This window comes from Penicillium odoratum (assembly GCF_028828045.1).
Source record: "Penicillium odoratum strain IBT 22623 chromosome Unknown utg000001l_segment0_segment0, whole genome shotgun sequence".
NCBI classification, from domain to species: domain Eukaryota; kingdom Fungi; phylum Ascomycota; class Eurotiomycetes; order Eurotiales; family Aspergillaceae; genus Penicillium; species Penicillium odoratum.
This window is the reverse complement of record NW_026643143.1, coordinates 1621958-1636155: the sequence shown is the minus strand read 5'-3', so window position 1 is coordinate 1636155 and position 14198 is coordinate 1621958. Positions and strand designations below refer to the sequence as shown.

The 14198-nt window shown below is 49.2% G+C and overlaps 6 protein-coding genes across 6 annotated transcripts; 5 read left to right on the top strand and 1 right to left on the bottom strand.

Annotated features, from left to right (window-relative positions):
* Positions 1 to 422: 422 nt before the first annotated feature.
* Positions 423 to 1307, top strand: N7520_000600 (uncharacterized protein; the record flags this gene model as incomplete). The annotated part of the gene is made up of 5 exons (XM_057134535.1): positions 423 to 430; positions 483 to 536; positions 617 to 859; positions 914 to 1119; positions 1171 to 1307. The coding sequence occupies 5 exons, from the start codon at positions 423 to 425 to the stop codon at positions 1305 to 1307; spliced, it is 648 nt and encodes a 215-aa protein (XP_057000471.1).
* Positions 1308 to 2330: 1023 nt separating this feature from the next.
* On the top strand, positions 2331 to 3230 carry N7520_000599 (uncharacterized protein; the record flags this gene model as incomplete). Its single annotated transcript, XM_057134534.1, has 4 exons — positions 2331 to 2502; positions 2590 to 2618; positions 2674 to 2811; positions 2868 to 3230. 4 exons carry the CDS (start codon positions 2331 to 2333, stop codon positions 3228 to 3230), a joined length of 702 nt encoding a protein of 233 aa, XP_057000470.1.
* Positions 3231 to 3794: 564 nt separating this feature from the next.
* Positions 3795 to 5928, top strand: N7520_000598 (uncharacterized protein; the record flags this gene model as incomplete). Its single annotated transcript, XM_057134533.1, has 2 exons — positions 3795 to 4158; positions 4223 to 5928. The coding sequence occupies 2 exons, from the start codon at positions 3795 to 3797 to the stop codon at positions 5926 to 5928; spliced, it is 2070 nt and encodes a 689-aa protein (XP_057000469.1).
* A 708-nt stretch (positions 5929 to 6636) lies between these two features.
* N7520_000597 (uncharacterized protein) lies at positions 6637 to 9221 on the top strand (the record flags this gene model as incomplete). The annotated part of the gene is made up of 3 exons (XM_057134532.1): positions 6637 to 7290; positions 7345 to 8719; positions 8770 to 9221. The coding sequence occupies 3 exons, from the start codon at positions 6637 to 6639 to the stop codon at positions 9219 to 9221; spliced, it is 2481 nt and encodes an 826-aa protein (XP_057000468.1).
* A 1074-nt stretch (positions 9222 to 10295) lies between these two features.
* Positions 10296 to 10710, top strand: N7520_000596 (uncharacterized protein; the record flags this gene model as incomplete). Its single annotated transcript, XM_057134531.1, has 2 exons — positions 10296 to 10507; positions 10578 to 10710. The coding sequence occupies 2 exons, from the start codon at positions 10296 to 10298 to the stop codon at positions 10708 to 10710; spliced, it is 345 nt and encodes a 114-aa protein (XP_057000467.1).
* A 920-nt stretch (positions 10711 to 11630) lies between these two features.
* On the bottom strand, positions 11631 to 14042 carry N7520_000595 (uncharacterized protein; the record flags this gene model as incomplete). The annotated part of the gene is made up of 6 exons (XM_057134530.1): positions 11631 to 11734; positions 11787 to 12366; positions 12418 to 12782; positions 12832 to 12943; positions 12996 to 13498; positions 13553 to 14042. The coding sequence occupies 6 exons, from the start codon at positions 14040 to 14042 to the stop codon at positions 11631 to 11633; spliced, it is 2154 nt and encodes a 717-aa protein (XP_057000466.1).
* Between the last annotated feature and the right edge of the window lie 156 nt (positions 14043 to 14198).

Here is a 14198-nt window from a genome sequence, read left to right as displayed (position 1 = left end):
CTATCAAGTAAATTGAACTGAGTTGATGTATACCACTTACACAAAGGATGTAGATTCAGTAATGGCGATCAGGAGGTCGGGAGATCCATCCTTGAAACTAAGTATGAGCACTAAAATGGTATTTCGATAGCATGGATATCCAAAATCAGGATCAACATTCATGGTCCCCATATTAACGCAAGGGCTACAGAACGTCATCTACTGTACCTGTCCCTGAGAAGAGTCTGAATCCTGCTCACATGTGCTGCCAAGTATCCTTGTCCGTAATTCCATACCTGGAGTTGCATCTGATCATCCTCCCAACCTCTGCTTGATTATACCCACGTCAACGACGTGCTGAGGTCGGCAGCGCCCGAGCTGCGCGATCCCCCAATGATGTTGATTGAATTCTTTTGGGTTTTTCCTGTGATCTCTGCATCGACATGGCTAAGTGAGTAGGATCAATCACCATGCTTACAACTTGATCCTAATTAAAGCTCCAGCGACACTGTCCGCGATGTTAACACATTGGGTTGTAATGGGCGAGCCGACATTCGGTAGGATGAAGCCTGGACAGACTATACCGTTAGTATTAATGACATGGATGCTTCGTTCGAGACTAATATAATGTTACTAGATTCATCTCTGATATTGGCGCACAAGAATTGAAGCCATTGTTCATGACTGGAAGCATAATCACTATGCTCTTCATGAACGTCTCGTTCTACCAGTTCTTGCAGTACAAAGAACATGTTAGCAGGGTCTACATGTACCTTTCATTCCTTTTTGCAATCTTTGGAAGCCTTGGATTAATTATGTTGTCCGTCTTCGACAACCTCGATCACCTAATATTGCACGACAGCTTTGTCGCCGTCTTCATGTGAGTGGATCCCTGGGCCGAACGATTAAAGAAGACCATACTTACCCACTCCAGGACGGGCTACTTGGTCAGTGCAGTGGTGATATGCATAGATTATTTTTACCTGGGCCAATCCAGTCGCGTGAACAAACGTATGCTTATGGCTAGCTTCGTTATCAAGTTGTCTTTTGTTATTGTGGAGCTGGCCTTCATTTTGGCATTTCGCATTACTGCCGCAGCAGGCACCATCAAGAAGGATACAGCAGCTATTCTTGAGTGGGGTATGTATGAACCTCGATATCTTGAGTGATTTTTTACTAATGCTCGGCCAGTCATTGCCTTTACATTCACTGGTTATATACTCTCCTTTATCATTGACTTACGACCGTCAACCCAAAAAGATTCAGTCCCGAGACACGAGTATCAACAGCTGGATATGGATATGAACTCGACAAGGCTGATGATTTGATTTCGTTACGATTCTTCCTGTACATTAGTGTGAACATAGTTTGAGTCAATACCCATTTCCCTTCTTTCGACATAACTTGGGCCTGCAAGTACCACTTCCTTGAACTGACGGATTATACATTCAAATGTTGAGTCAAGTGTACATAGACAAAGAAAAGATCACGGAATCTGCGAAACCAAAGTTAAATAAGAAAAAAAAAGAAGAAGATGTGGTTGTCCCACCAAGTAGCCCAATTCCTTGTAACAGGACGGTGTATTCTAGCGACGCCATCCCAGGGTGGAAATGTCTCTGCAGAATTGCTTCCCTCAAGGGTCACTTCCATTGCTTAGCGCCTTCCAGCATCGCGGATTACTCGCGCGAGTGAAATGACGACCCCAGGATTCGTACTAGGCACCAGTACCTGCTGGTCAGGTGACCGAAGCAAGGTTACGGACTTAGCGGTGAGTCTTCCACTAGGTTATCCATGACAGATTAGAGAATTGTTACTCTTAAGAAATAGATATGCGTCTTGATATATACCACATTGGTTTGCTGCAGGTTAAACTACTGTTCTTATTTCTCCAGTTTCATGTAGTGAAATATTTATTGTTGACTTTTTATATTGTTCCTTACTTGGAAGAATTTTCTTGTTATTTCCAAGGTACCAAGGTACGATGGCGCTGGATCCAGTGTAAATTTTAAAGTATGCCAGGAACCATGGCCAACCATAACGTAGGACTCCTGTTAAACGAAAGTGAAAGTGAAAACTTCCATTTTCATCGCCCCCATACTAGGTTAAGTCGCCCCTGATTCAAGGATTATGACTTGGCAAAGGGGTGTTTATCTGCATAGCCCCGATGCAAAGAGACTGCTATATGACGTAGATTCTCCGGCGCCCACTCGGCAGTGGACGATCGGGTCATTATCCCCATACAACTCCCCACCCAACCATGGCCTGATCATGTGAAGTTGTGGAGATACTTTACCATCCGCTCATCTTCCTCACTTTCTCTAACTCATAGTGACCTAAAACGCATTGTCAATATGGCCCCATTTCGCAACTTCCTCGGTCGAAAATCCCAGCCCAATGCCGGGGAGACGGACGGCTTCGAGAACAACGAGAACAACCTGCCCAGTCAGCTCGAGCGTCCTGGTCCCACTCCAATCGAGGTACGAGGGAGCCATGATGGCATGCCCCCGGAATACAAATTGAGCGGTATGGTGAAGTCCCTAGGATCGCTTTCAAGGCGGCCGATATGATCGCTCTATGCCAATGGGAACACCATGCTAAGCTCTACAACAGTCGTAAATGACAGCGGCGTCTATCTTCCAGTAAGTTGTCTGTGGTCGAGCACTATAAGGCTCTCGGAAACTAATCAATTTCCAGCCCTCGCCCCCGGAAAAGCAGAGTTTCTGGTCCCGCTACCCCGGCTCAACTCGGTCGTCGAATCATCGCAATCTAGTGGATGAGAACGAACCATTCTCAATATCGCGCGAATCCTTCGACTCTTACCGCCGGTCTTTTGTATGCTACGCATATTCTTTATGGCCCGGGGCGCACCGCCACTAACTCGACAGCAGGACATCTCCGCCCGCGCCCCAGTGTCACACCCCGATGCCGTTCCAACCCGCGCCTCCCTCGACTCCCGCTTCTGCCGAGTCACATCGCCTGGCATGCGACCCACAAGCTTCGAGAAGCCCGACCCAATGAAAGAAGAAGTATTCGAAGAAGTTGGTCTCAATGACGAGGCGAAGCCTAAGAAAAAGAGCATTTTCTCCCGGTTCGGTGATTCTAGCGATGCGCCATCATCCGGCAAGTCTACTCCCTTTGGATTTCACATGCCCGGCAGGAAGCGAGGGCAAAGCGGTGGAGGGTCAGAAATGAGCCCTATGCCGACACCAGCGCCAATGACGGCATCTGCGTCAGAGACTAATGGCGAATGAGCATGAATGAATGATGAAACTAGCCGATAAGGCTCTGATTTATGGGAGGCGTTCTGGCTTATCTGGGAGGTTTGTGCTTCATGTTGATATCCTGGGACTTGGTTGTTCCTTATGGATACAACAAAGAGGCTATAAGTGTTATACCGGCTTCCTTTGATTAATTTGTTCTTTGTTCATCGTTTGCATTTTGTACATTTTTCTTGCAGACGATGATAACTCGCTGCAAGATATCATATCATGTCCCCCAGAAACCACATCTCTATTCAAGGATGTATAACATACATCTGCAAATTAATACATGAATGTGTTTTCCATGAATAAATATTGAAATCAAATCAGTATCTAAAGTTCCAAAGTCACAATACACCAGTTCGTAGGTTTGGCTGGGGCTTATCACTGCAAACCGTGCAAACAACCATGGAACCGGCAAAAAAACTTCCTCCGCCCGCAAACCAAAAAAATTATCCTCTAGCACGCCGAGCATCACCAGCTCGGATATTCACCCACCTTTTTTCTAAACCGGTTCTTGAGACGTAGCCAAAGTCGCTACATCATATCTACACAATGGCCGGTGTGAAACGTCCCGTCGATGTCAACGAAGATCGCAATGGAAAGCGGAGCAAGACCAAGCAGGGCTCCGCATCCACGAAGAAATCGAAGGTCGATGCGCCAGTGAAGTCCAAGTCGAAGGACGTCAAGTCCGGAAAGAGTGACAAAAAGTCATCAAAGAAGAAGGTTCAAAAGGAGGAATCATCCGATGACGAGGACGAGTTCGATATTGACAACGTTTCGGACTCCGACGATGATCTCGATGCGGTTGATGAGATTCCTGAAGATGTTTCTATGGAGGATGTGAGCGAGGAGCAGGAGCCCAGCGAGGATGAGGATGAGGAGAAGAAGCAAGATGACAACCAAGAAGTCCGCAAGAGTATGTTCTTGTTCACCTGTGGGTTTTATTTTGGATCAGAAACTAACGGATATCTACTTTTCAGACCCCAATGCGAATGCCTCTCGCGAGTCTCACATCAAGCAAAAGGCCCTCCAATTGGAGCGCAAGAACGCCAAGCCCAACGCCGATATGATTGCCCGCTCCAAGAAGCTCTGGGAGCAGCTGCGCCGCAAATCCCACGTCCCATTGGAACAGAGAAAGAAGCTCATCAAGGAGCTTTTCGAGATCATCACTGGCCGTGTTCGGGATTTCGTCTTCAAGCACGACTCCGTGCGTATCATTCAAACCGCCTTGAAATACGGAAACCTGGAGCAGCGCAAGGGAATTGCACAGGAATTGAAGGGAAGCTACAAGGAGTTGGCTCAAAGTCGTTACGCCAAGTTCTTGGTCGGAAAATTAATTGTCCACGGTGATACTGAGACTCGGGATCTGATCATTCCCGAGTTCTACGGACATGTCAAGCGCCTCATTCGTCACCCGGAGGGCTCTTGGATTCTTGATGATATCTACCGCACAGTCGCCACAAAGGAGCAGCGCACAAGGATCCTGCGCGAGTGGTACGGACCTGAGTTCATTCATTTCAACGATGACAAGGAGAAGTCGGCCGACCTTCGCAAGATTCTGGAGGCCACCCCTGAGAAGCGCGGTCCCATTATGAACTTCCTGCGTGAGCTGATCAACCAGCTGGTTCAGAAGAAGTCCACCGGCTTCACCCTTCTGCACGATGCTATGCTGCAATACTTCCTTGCTACCAAGCCTGGTAGCACTGAGGCGAACGAGTTTATTGAGTTGCTCAAGGGCGACGAGGAGGGTGATTTGGTGAAGAACATGGCTTTCACTCGGTCTGGCTCTCGCCTGATGAGCTTGACCCTGGCTTATGCCAATGCTAAGGACCGCAAGCTGCTTTTGCGTTTCTACCGCGACACTGTTAAGGCCATGGCCGGTGATCTCAACGGTCACATGGTTCTGCTTGCGGCATACGAGGTTATCGATGACACAAAATTGAGTGCCAAGGCCATCTTCCCCGAGCTCTTGAACCAGAACGACCCCGTGGAGACCCGCCATGAGGAATTGCTCTACCAGATCAACGACCTGACTGCACGTGTCCCCATTCTGTTCCCCTTCGCTGGCGACCGCGCCAAATGGCTTCTGCCCGAGCAGGACCACGAAGTTCTCAAGGAGATTCGTGAGGTCCGGAAAGAGACCTCCAAGAAGGATGCCTCCACCCGACGCCAGGAGTTGGTCAAGGCCGCATCGGCGACCTTGCTTGAGTTGATTGCCGCTCGCGCTGAGACCCTGTTGGAGACTACCTTCGGTTGTCAATTCATTAGCGAGGTGCTTTTCGAGGCTGACGGTGACAAGGGTGCTGCCCTTGCGGCCGTGGCTGAGGCTGCCAAGGCCAAGGCCGACACCCCAGACTCCTCCGTTGGGCGTCTGCTTAAGTCACTTGTGCAAGGCGGTCGGTTCAACCCTGCCGAGAAGACCGTGGAGAAGGTGGAACCCGCACTCAACTTCCACGGACTCCTGTACGAGCAAATCCGTGATGAGATCGTCGAGTGGGCCACTGGAACAAATGTGTTTGTGATTGTCGCTCTAGCCGAGTCAGATGATTTCGAGAAGAAGAGCGAATTGCTTAAGACTCTCAAGAAGAACAAGAAGGCGCTGGAGCAGGCCTCGGCGTCGGGCGCAGAGGGCAAGAAGGCCGGCCCGACCAGCAGTGGCGCCAAGTTGTTGCTGCAGAAGCTATAAGCATCTAGCGAGTATGATTGGATTTTTTTGATGTAATATGTCTATGTTTATCTAAGGTATAAAAGGAGTTTGCGACCAAAAAAGCATCTTATTTTATTTTTCACACATATCCATTTAACCTTTCGGCTTAGAAAGCTACTAAGTGATGGAAATTAAATTCCCCAGTACTGGAGTGGAGCTCCCATGGATTGAAACCGCGGGTCTCAGGGGTTCGTTCCATTCAACACGGATACTCATGCTTCAGGGTCAAGCGAGACAATGCCTTGCTTTGTGCGACTCATAAATCTCGATATGGATCCCTGTAATCCGTAAAAGCAAAGCTCTATATGCATAATGCGCTAAGACGGGACAGTTCCACAGTCGGTAATTAAAAATAAGCTAAAAAAAAAACAATGGGGATTGTCAGTACATTTTAATGCTTAAAAACAATAGATCAGGGACATCTAAGTTTATGGAATATCTATAGAATATTCTACATAATATCAATTGTCGAGCCTTATTATCCCTAGATCCTACGAGTCTTCATTCTGAATGGATGTACTTATAACTAATTTACCAAAAAGGAAATGATCAATAACCACGCTAAACCCTATCCAATCAACTCGTTAGGGGCAGCTTTTTCAGGGTAAAACCAGACCGATGTTTTCCTGATTCTCATTCCCTTCATATCTCTCAAAGGTTGTCGGCCCAGGGCCAGAATCCCTCCGCATGCCCTCCCTCACTCTGACAAACCCGGATATGATCCTGCCGTATGACGGTAGTGAGCGCCAATCCTCTACTCCCTCCCCACCTTCGCAGCTCGTCTACCTATCCAATTTGAATGCCCGGTACAATCCATCTGAGCCTCATTCTGCCTCCAGTTCAGGCGCGTCGGCCGGCCGAGCCAAGAAGAATTTTTCGCGAAACTGGACCCACGAGGACGTCACTCCCAACCCGCGACGCTTGTCTGATATCGGGGAAGAGCTGTCGCCTAAGCGCTTTGGGGGGTTTGATGAAGAGGAGGTAGGCCAGGATCAGGGGCTCGGTGGTGCGCAGGGAGCTGCTCCTGATGCGAAGGACAATGCTGTGTGGAGTAGCTCTAGCTCGACGGTTAGTGCGGGGAGTTCACGTCCAAGGGAAGTGACTTCTCCAGCGACTGTTCGCGAGGCGTCGCCTGTCCAGAAGGGAAATGCTATTGGAAAGCCGAGCAATGAGAATGAGGAGGTCAAAAAGGTGCTATCGCCTGACAGTGGTGCCCATATATCTGGTAGCCATATTTCCACGGCTGCTGCTACGGGCAAAGGTCCTGGGGAAGATTTCTCCTCGGCAATCTTGAGTAGCGAAGCAGAGAGGATCCTGGAGAATGCAAAGAAACGATTGATGGTATGTGGGGGATCGGCGCATGAAATCCCCGAGGAATGCTGACTCGATCAATAGCTCATGGAAGGCAATCTGAATCGCGCTCGTTCAACTACGCGCCTCACACCTTCACCCTCACCCTCGGCGCCTGGAAATATTCAGCCACTCGGCGGACACAAGCCGGCTGGTGGACTCTATCAATCGATTTCTCGAGCTGATCGTAGAGGATCCACACTTCGACGGCAATCGCTCATAGCCTCGCAAGATGCCTCTACTAACAGGCATTCGCGCGTGCACAGCGACACAAATTTCCCTTCTGAGTCGAGTATGTCGAATGATTCGAAGCGCCCGTCTCGCTCTGTCAGTGCAATGGGTGCCAGTACCTCGTCATTTCACCATGATGATCGGTCCTTCCAGTATGAGCCGACGCGCGCGTACCTGACGCACCGGTCGTCGATCTCATCGATCAAACCACCTTATTCGGAATCGCCACAGCCCGCGGAATCACCGCAGCTCATAGAGTCCCCGGTTCCCGAAGAGAGCACTTCATCAGGCTCGCCTAGGGGACTGGGCATCTCGGCAGACGACGATTCAAACTCCAACCCGGGAGATTTCAGTCCAGTCTACAGTTCATCTGGTCCGCCCAGCCGTGCGCAATCTCAGCTGCAGGTCCGCGACTTGCAGTACCAAATGAAAGGTCTTCATATCAAGATCTCATCTCTCAAGGTCCGGACGCAGGAGGACAATATGCGTCGCCGAAGTCTACAGAGTCTGCGTACGCCTAGTCCTTTGACGCAAGCTGATGCCTGGTATGCCAATGCGCTGGAGCTGCGGGAGGGACAAAGCAGCCGTGAATCAAATGGTCGACGAGACGTCAGTTCAGAGTATGCTCGTGAGGCCCGTTCTTCTAATGAACAACTGAACGCGGTCAAGCGATCCGAGCGGACTGAGGGAAGCCCCGTGGACCACAATCGTGCGAGCATTTCCCAGGCTCCAGATACCAGGCTGAAGCCTAGAACTGAGGGTTATGATGACGGAAGGCAATCTGTTGCTGAAAGTCTGTACGAAGATGCCGAGGAAGACTTTGAGGACGGCGATATCGACCGTGAAGCGTTGGATGAAATTCTGCGGGAGCCACTCGATGAAGACCTTCAAAGCCTGGATGAGTTCCCTGGAGTTGATACCCGACCCCACGAAGAGCGAGAAGACGCTTTTGACTATGAGCATTTCATTCTCCACAGTGCCCTTGGCAACTACTCCCGCCAGATACGCCGACCAAGCCAAAGCTCTCGTGTTTCAGTGGAAACGACGCGACCAAACCGGTCTGTGCGACACTCGCGTACCAACAGTGTAATGTCCGACTCGACAGTAGCCACGTTTGCGACAGCTATGGAGGGAGATATGCCAATAGAGGAAGATGACTTGCTGTATTGGGACCGGAAGTTCAATCATGGTATGTCTGATCCTTCAACTATTTACATCACTTCAACTAATACCCAGCAGAACTCCGCCACCGCCATTCACAAAGCCGGCAGGCCAATCCCATCCAAACTGACCGCTCTGTAACTCCTCGTGGGGTTCGGAATGGCGAAGATGAAGATGGTTCTGCCACACCTGTTGATCAACAGCTGACCCCTCGTCGTGTGGATATGACCGGCCGCTCCTCATCCGCTACCGCCGGCTCTGCGACTCCAACCTCTCTTGTCTCGTCTCTTGTTTCCACTGTGCGAGCGGCTGCCAGTCCGCACCCCGGTTCCGTGACCCCAACCTCTGCTGGTGGTATCAATGACGATGATACCCAGATGCTCGAGCAACTATTCTCAAGCTTGGGCAACGTCTGCATGGATCTCCAGGCTATCATGACCTCCCCTGATCCCGACCTGAAGGAGGCTCGAGTACTCCGGCGGCGCCTGGATGCTGCACGGAGAGTGCTGGACGGAGAACTCGATACTTGATTCCAAATCGCCTTCTCACCACTGGGCATCATTTTTCTCCTTTTTGCCAATATGATTGCTGTGTGCATCATGCTTCTGTACATGCTTTCTCTTCTGATTCTTTCTTTCACCTTTTACCATGATACCCCATGACCTTTTTTTCATTTCACATATTCTATCCTGTTTTATTTCTGTTGTATGATTGGCCCATTGTGACATGATATCCCGTGTTTCTACTATTTGCATGTTAACACCTTTATTCAGACTATTCTTAATAGCTTCTATAAAAAGTATATACGCCCGAATAATTCAAGCATTTTCTCTTTGATTCACTAAACTCATATATTCATGTTGACTATTGCTGGAACCCACACCTTGACCCCGTTCGGCGATGGTTTTATGTCTGGCAACCTTGGACGTGAAAGAGGTCTTTCCGACATCTATCCCAACTGTTCCTTCTCCAGATCCAACCGATGCGAGAGACTATAACCTTCCACGGATATTATGACCATATTTAAGTCAGGCGATCCCTCTAAACTGTTCTTCCCTCACGTAACCTTTGGTGATCAGGCCAAAAAAAAGAGAATATGTGACATCGTCAAGTTCCCCCACTTCGGACGCGAACAGCAAATAAAAGCAACGCGATGATCCACCGAGGACTACAGAGTACACATTCCACTGTGCAAGCTTAAGCACATAATCTTCTCCAAATCATCCCTCATTTAAATCCATTTCAGAATCCTGCAAGCCACCAAGCGCAAGTGTGTTGTTTTCCCCCCTTTTCTGCCCCGCGATCCCCCGCTGATCCAGACGCGATAAGCAGCCTCTGTCGCGCGTCGCGACGACGAATCGCAAACGAAAAGCAAATAAATGGTATACAGTTTCAGTGTCATATACTTCAAACTTCAATCAACATCAAATTCAGTACTAACTCTGGACAGGGCGCAAGCGCTTTAAAGCGCATAACATCATCGCAAAACCCCCACCGCGAAAAATAAGTCGCGCTATTGGGGTGCGATAACCAAAATCAAGATCAAGATCAAGATCAACTTCTGAGATATAAGTCTTCTAGAGCTCAGCCTAGGTATATTCACAATGAACAAACTCTCTCAACCCTCGCGTCGTCTCCTCATCTTTCAGGAGGCGCGCAACCCACAAAACACTGCGGAGATCGTCTACCTTCCCGTCAACAAACTTGGACTCCCAGTTTGCGGTGATGGGCCAGAACTTCCATCGATCCTGGAGATGCCATTAAGGAGCTTGAGATTTTTCACAGAGCTTTTTAATCAGCCAAAGTACAAGGGTTGGTATGTATTGTTTTCCTTTTCCTTTTTCTTTTTCTTCTTTTCCCTCGCAAAGCTGATAATCACCGTCCAGGGCTGTTCTCTCAGCAGGGAAATACCACGATACTTCCGAAGAAGGGAAGTTTTATGCGGTCATTTTGGAACAGACTCAGGTGCCTTTGGTGCAACAGGAAGGAGCTATGGGGTCATCAATGGGATCGGCGTGATTTGTACAGTATTTCTTGTGTTAGAACTATTTCCATGCTATGTGAGGCTCTTAGACGATTTCCTTTTAATATGAGGTTTTTTTCATTCCTGCTGGAAATAATAGTGTCTTCCAATGTTTGCTGTATGTTGATAATGTCTGCGTGTAAATAGATAAGTGATGCGCTCCATCATCTGTGGTGCATGTAAGCGTACTTCCATGGTTAGGTTCTGAATTGTACATATAGCAGGATGAGACACAGATTACAGTTTGATAGATAGATGAAACCTGAGGATTTACTATTGGCTCCTCAGTTGAGTGGTTTTCTCCATCATCCAAGGGTCTCATTTCAGCAACTTACCATAGACTCCAACAGCAAAGAATATCGGGTACTCTGGCTCTGGTACGTATCTCTATCAAAACTGGAGGCTGTTTGCGGTCAGACATGCTAAACTCTGAATCTGAAGGATAAGAAGCGAAGGCTCAAACAGTACAGGATAGCGTGAATGACTGTAGGTATATCCGAACCGACTTCTACTGTCTTTATCTAGTGTTACTAACGTTGAATGACGTTCTTTTATCCCGGGGAAATGGTAGAATTACTATCAGCGAGGACATTGAGCCTCCTAGACCTGTTTTCTTAGGACTAGATGGAATGTAGATGGGTTTACATAAGTATAAATCATTCAAGGCTAAAAAGAATGCTCGACAATCACACACCAAAACCCCTCAACACCACGAAAGCAAAAGAGACACAAAAGAAGATCCCATGGAACAGCTTTCAAACCTGCATGCATTTCCTTTTGTTTCCTCTCTTACGCAATGACATAACCTCCAGCAAGAGCATCAACCCGCGGTTGAAAAATAAACCCTGAAATAAGAAGGAAATCGAAGATCGAAAAGCTAAGACTGATTCAAATTCGAAGATAAGGCGCTTGAAATTCAAGAGTTTGCCGGCAGCAGCAACCGGGCGCTGTGGTGGAGGTCGAGGGACCGAGAGTCAGATGGGTCGAAGAGGGCATTGGAACGTTCCTCAAGGTAGTAGGCTGTAGAACAGGTTAATATAGATCATCGGGGAATCAAAGTAGCGGTACATACGAGAGATCTGGATCATGTCAAACCAGCGGACGGCATTTTCATCACTGCCTTCTGCGGCCTTCAAAAAGCCATTCTCGGGGCGAACAGTCGTCTTTGGTGGGAGGCTACGCATCCGCAACAGCATGTGCAGGATGTCTGCAAACTGCTCGGACTGGGCATAGTAGTAAGGAGGGCGCTTGTCCAAGGGCCAGCGCTGAGTAAAGCTCTCGTTGTCCCACGAGCGGAAGAGCCAGCATGTACGCTCGACGCAGTTCAACAGAACAATAGCTACAAGGAAGGTTTCAAACCAGCCGGTCTTCTGGCGTTGAAGCAGACGACGCTCCAAATCATTGATGACGGATTTGCTCAGTTGCATCGCACGTTTCTCCATGGCAGCACGAAGCTGGCTACATATCAGGGGATATGACTCCTGCTCTGGGGACTCCTCGATTGGTATACGGCCCTCATCATTGGGCTGAGAAAGGGAGTGCATCGAGGTAGGAGGAAGAGTGGGGTTGCAGTAGGTCTTCCATCCAAGTTCAGTGTCTACCAGGATATGAGTGGCAACCCACAGCTCAACTGCACGTTCGAGCAAGGTGTCCTGTGTGACATGTCAGTAGAGTTATAGTAGTTTCCCCATAGAGATACTGACCTTTTTCGACTGTCCTAATTCAGCAGCCAGAAGCAAGGTGGGCTTCATGAAAGTCGAGGTTTCACGCTCAAGGAAGAACGGTCCAGTTTTCTTGATGTACATCTCCAGCTTGCTTGGGATGTCATCGGCGTCACTGTCCAGCAGATAAACCTCATGAGAAGGGTCGGTGAATTGATCCTCGCCCAGGCCTTGAAGGGCGGGGTCGAGGGCTGAGACCGAATTGCGATGGCCTTGAAGACCGCTGATGGTAACAAACACACCACTCTCCTCCATGTGGGTCACCTCGATGCGACCAACGTAGTGTTCGAACTTGATCTGGTTTTTGATGGAGTTGGTGTCGTGGTAGGCAAGGGTAGCGTGCAGGTCTGCGAGATATCAGTTTGAAGATCATGAGTCACATTCAGAAATACATACTGGCATTGTAAAGTTCGAACTCTTCAGACAGGCGGGTCCGAATGCAAGGGTGCTTCCAGAGTCGAGCACTCTCAACGCTAGCACAAGTTGTGCAGGGCGTGTCACCAGAACACTGAAAGAATTGTTAGTCAAGACTCTTTAAATAATATAACAGTAGTACATACTGGTTTCTTAAGCATGCGGCAACGAATGCAAGCTCCTCGCTTTCGCACCTCTTGAACCTCGCGACGTCGCTCAGCAGTGAAACGACCCCGCACCTTAGGCTTGGTTGGCTTGGTCGAGTTGCCAAATTCGTTCACAAAGCCTTTGGCTTGTGTGTTGGGGTTCATGGCAATGGGACGTGGGTAAGAAGCAGCACGCTGGGTAGCAGCCGTCAAGGATGGATCATGCTCTTGTAAGCTGTCGAAAAGCAGCTGCTCCTGAGTCGAGAGCTGCTGATTCCACTGGCCCATTTTCAAGCCATCAACAAGATGATCACCGTCCATTAAACCTCCCTGCGGGACCATCTCATTAGCTGAGGCTGCGATCATGGAAAGCGACTGGCGCGCATTGGAGGTGGATTCGGGTGTCATGGAGGTGTCACCAAGGGGTGGTGACATAGATGCGTGATCCCCTGAGGTATGGCTGGGAAGGGCCGGAATAGTGGGAGGGTTGGAGGCTTGGGAACCTACGTGATTGTTAGCATTCATCAAGCTCCATAAAATTCACGCAACCGACATACCCTGACCATTGTCCTCTGCCTTATCCTCTCCCTGGTTCTGTCCCTGGAAGCCCTCGGCCTCAAGCGCCGGATCGACGATGACTGTCTTGCCACCGGCCGTCACGGACTGGGTGTATGCGGGGCCACGCTTGGTGGTGTCAGACGCACCTACCTGGCGAGAAGCCTCTGCCAGCACGTTCAGGCCATCAAAATTCGGACGATTCGGGTTTGGGAACCCATCTTTTCCTTTTCCTCCCGCCGCGCTGGGATCTTTGTTGGCGTCTTCGGTCAGGTCGGGGAGTTCGTGGAGTCGCAAAAGCACGCGCTGGCGGTCACGGAGGGGGATGGCCTGGCACTTCTTGACCAGGTGGTTGGTGAGGCTATCAATACGGCCCTTGGGGAATCGCTCACCGCATGCCTTGCAGGTGTGCTGATAGCGGTTGCTTGAATCCTCGAGCTTAGGGCCTCGGTTGAAGAACTCGAGGATGAGTTGGTTGGGTTTGCGTCCCATTTTGAATGGGTTGAGAAAAGGAGATGCGGGGTGAAGAGTTTGTTGACGTGTGGCAACCCGACTCTCACTTCAGAAAGTCTATGTTGTTGTTTCTTTTCAATCGCAGTCTAATGTTTTCACAAAAGTTCGATGGCGAGGACGCGATCAAAACGCACC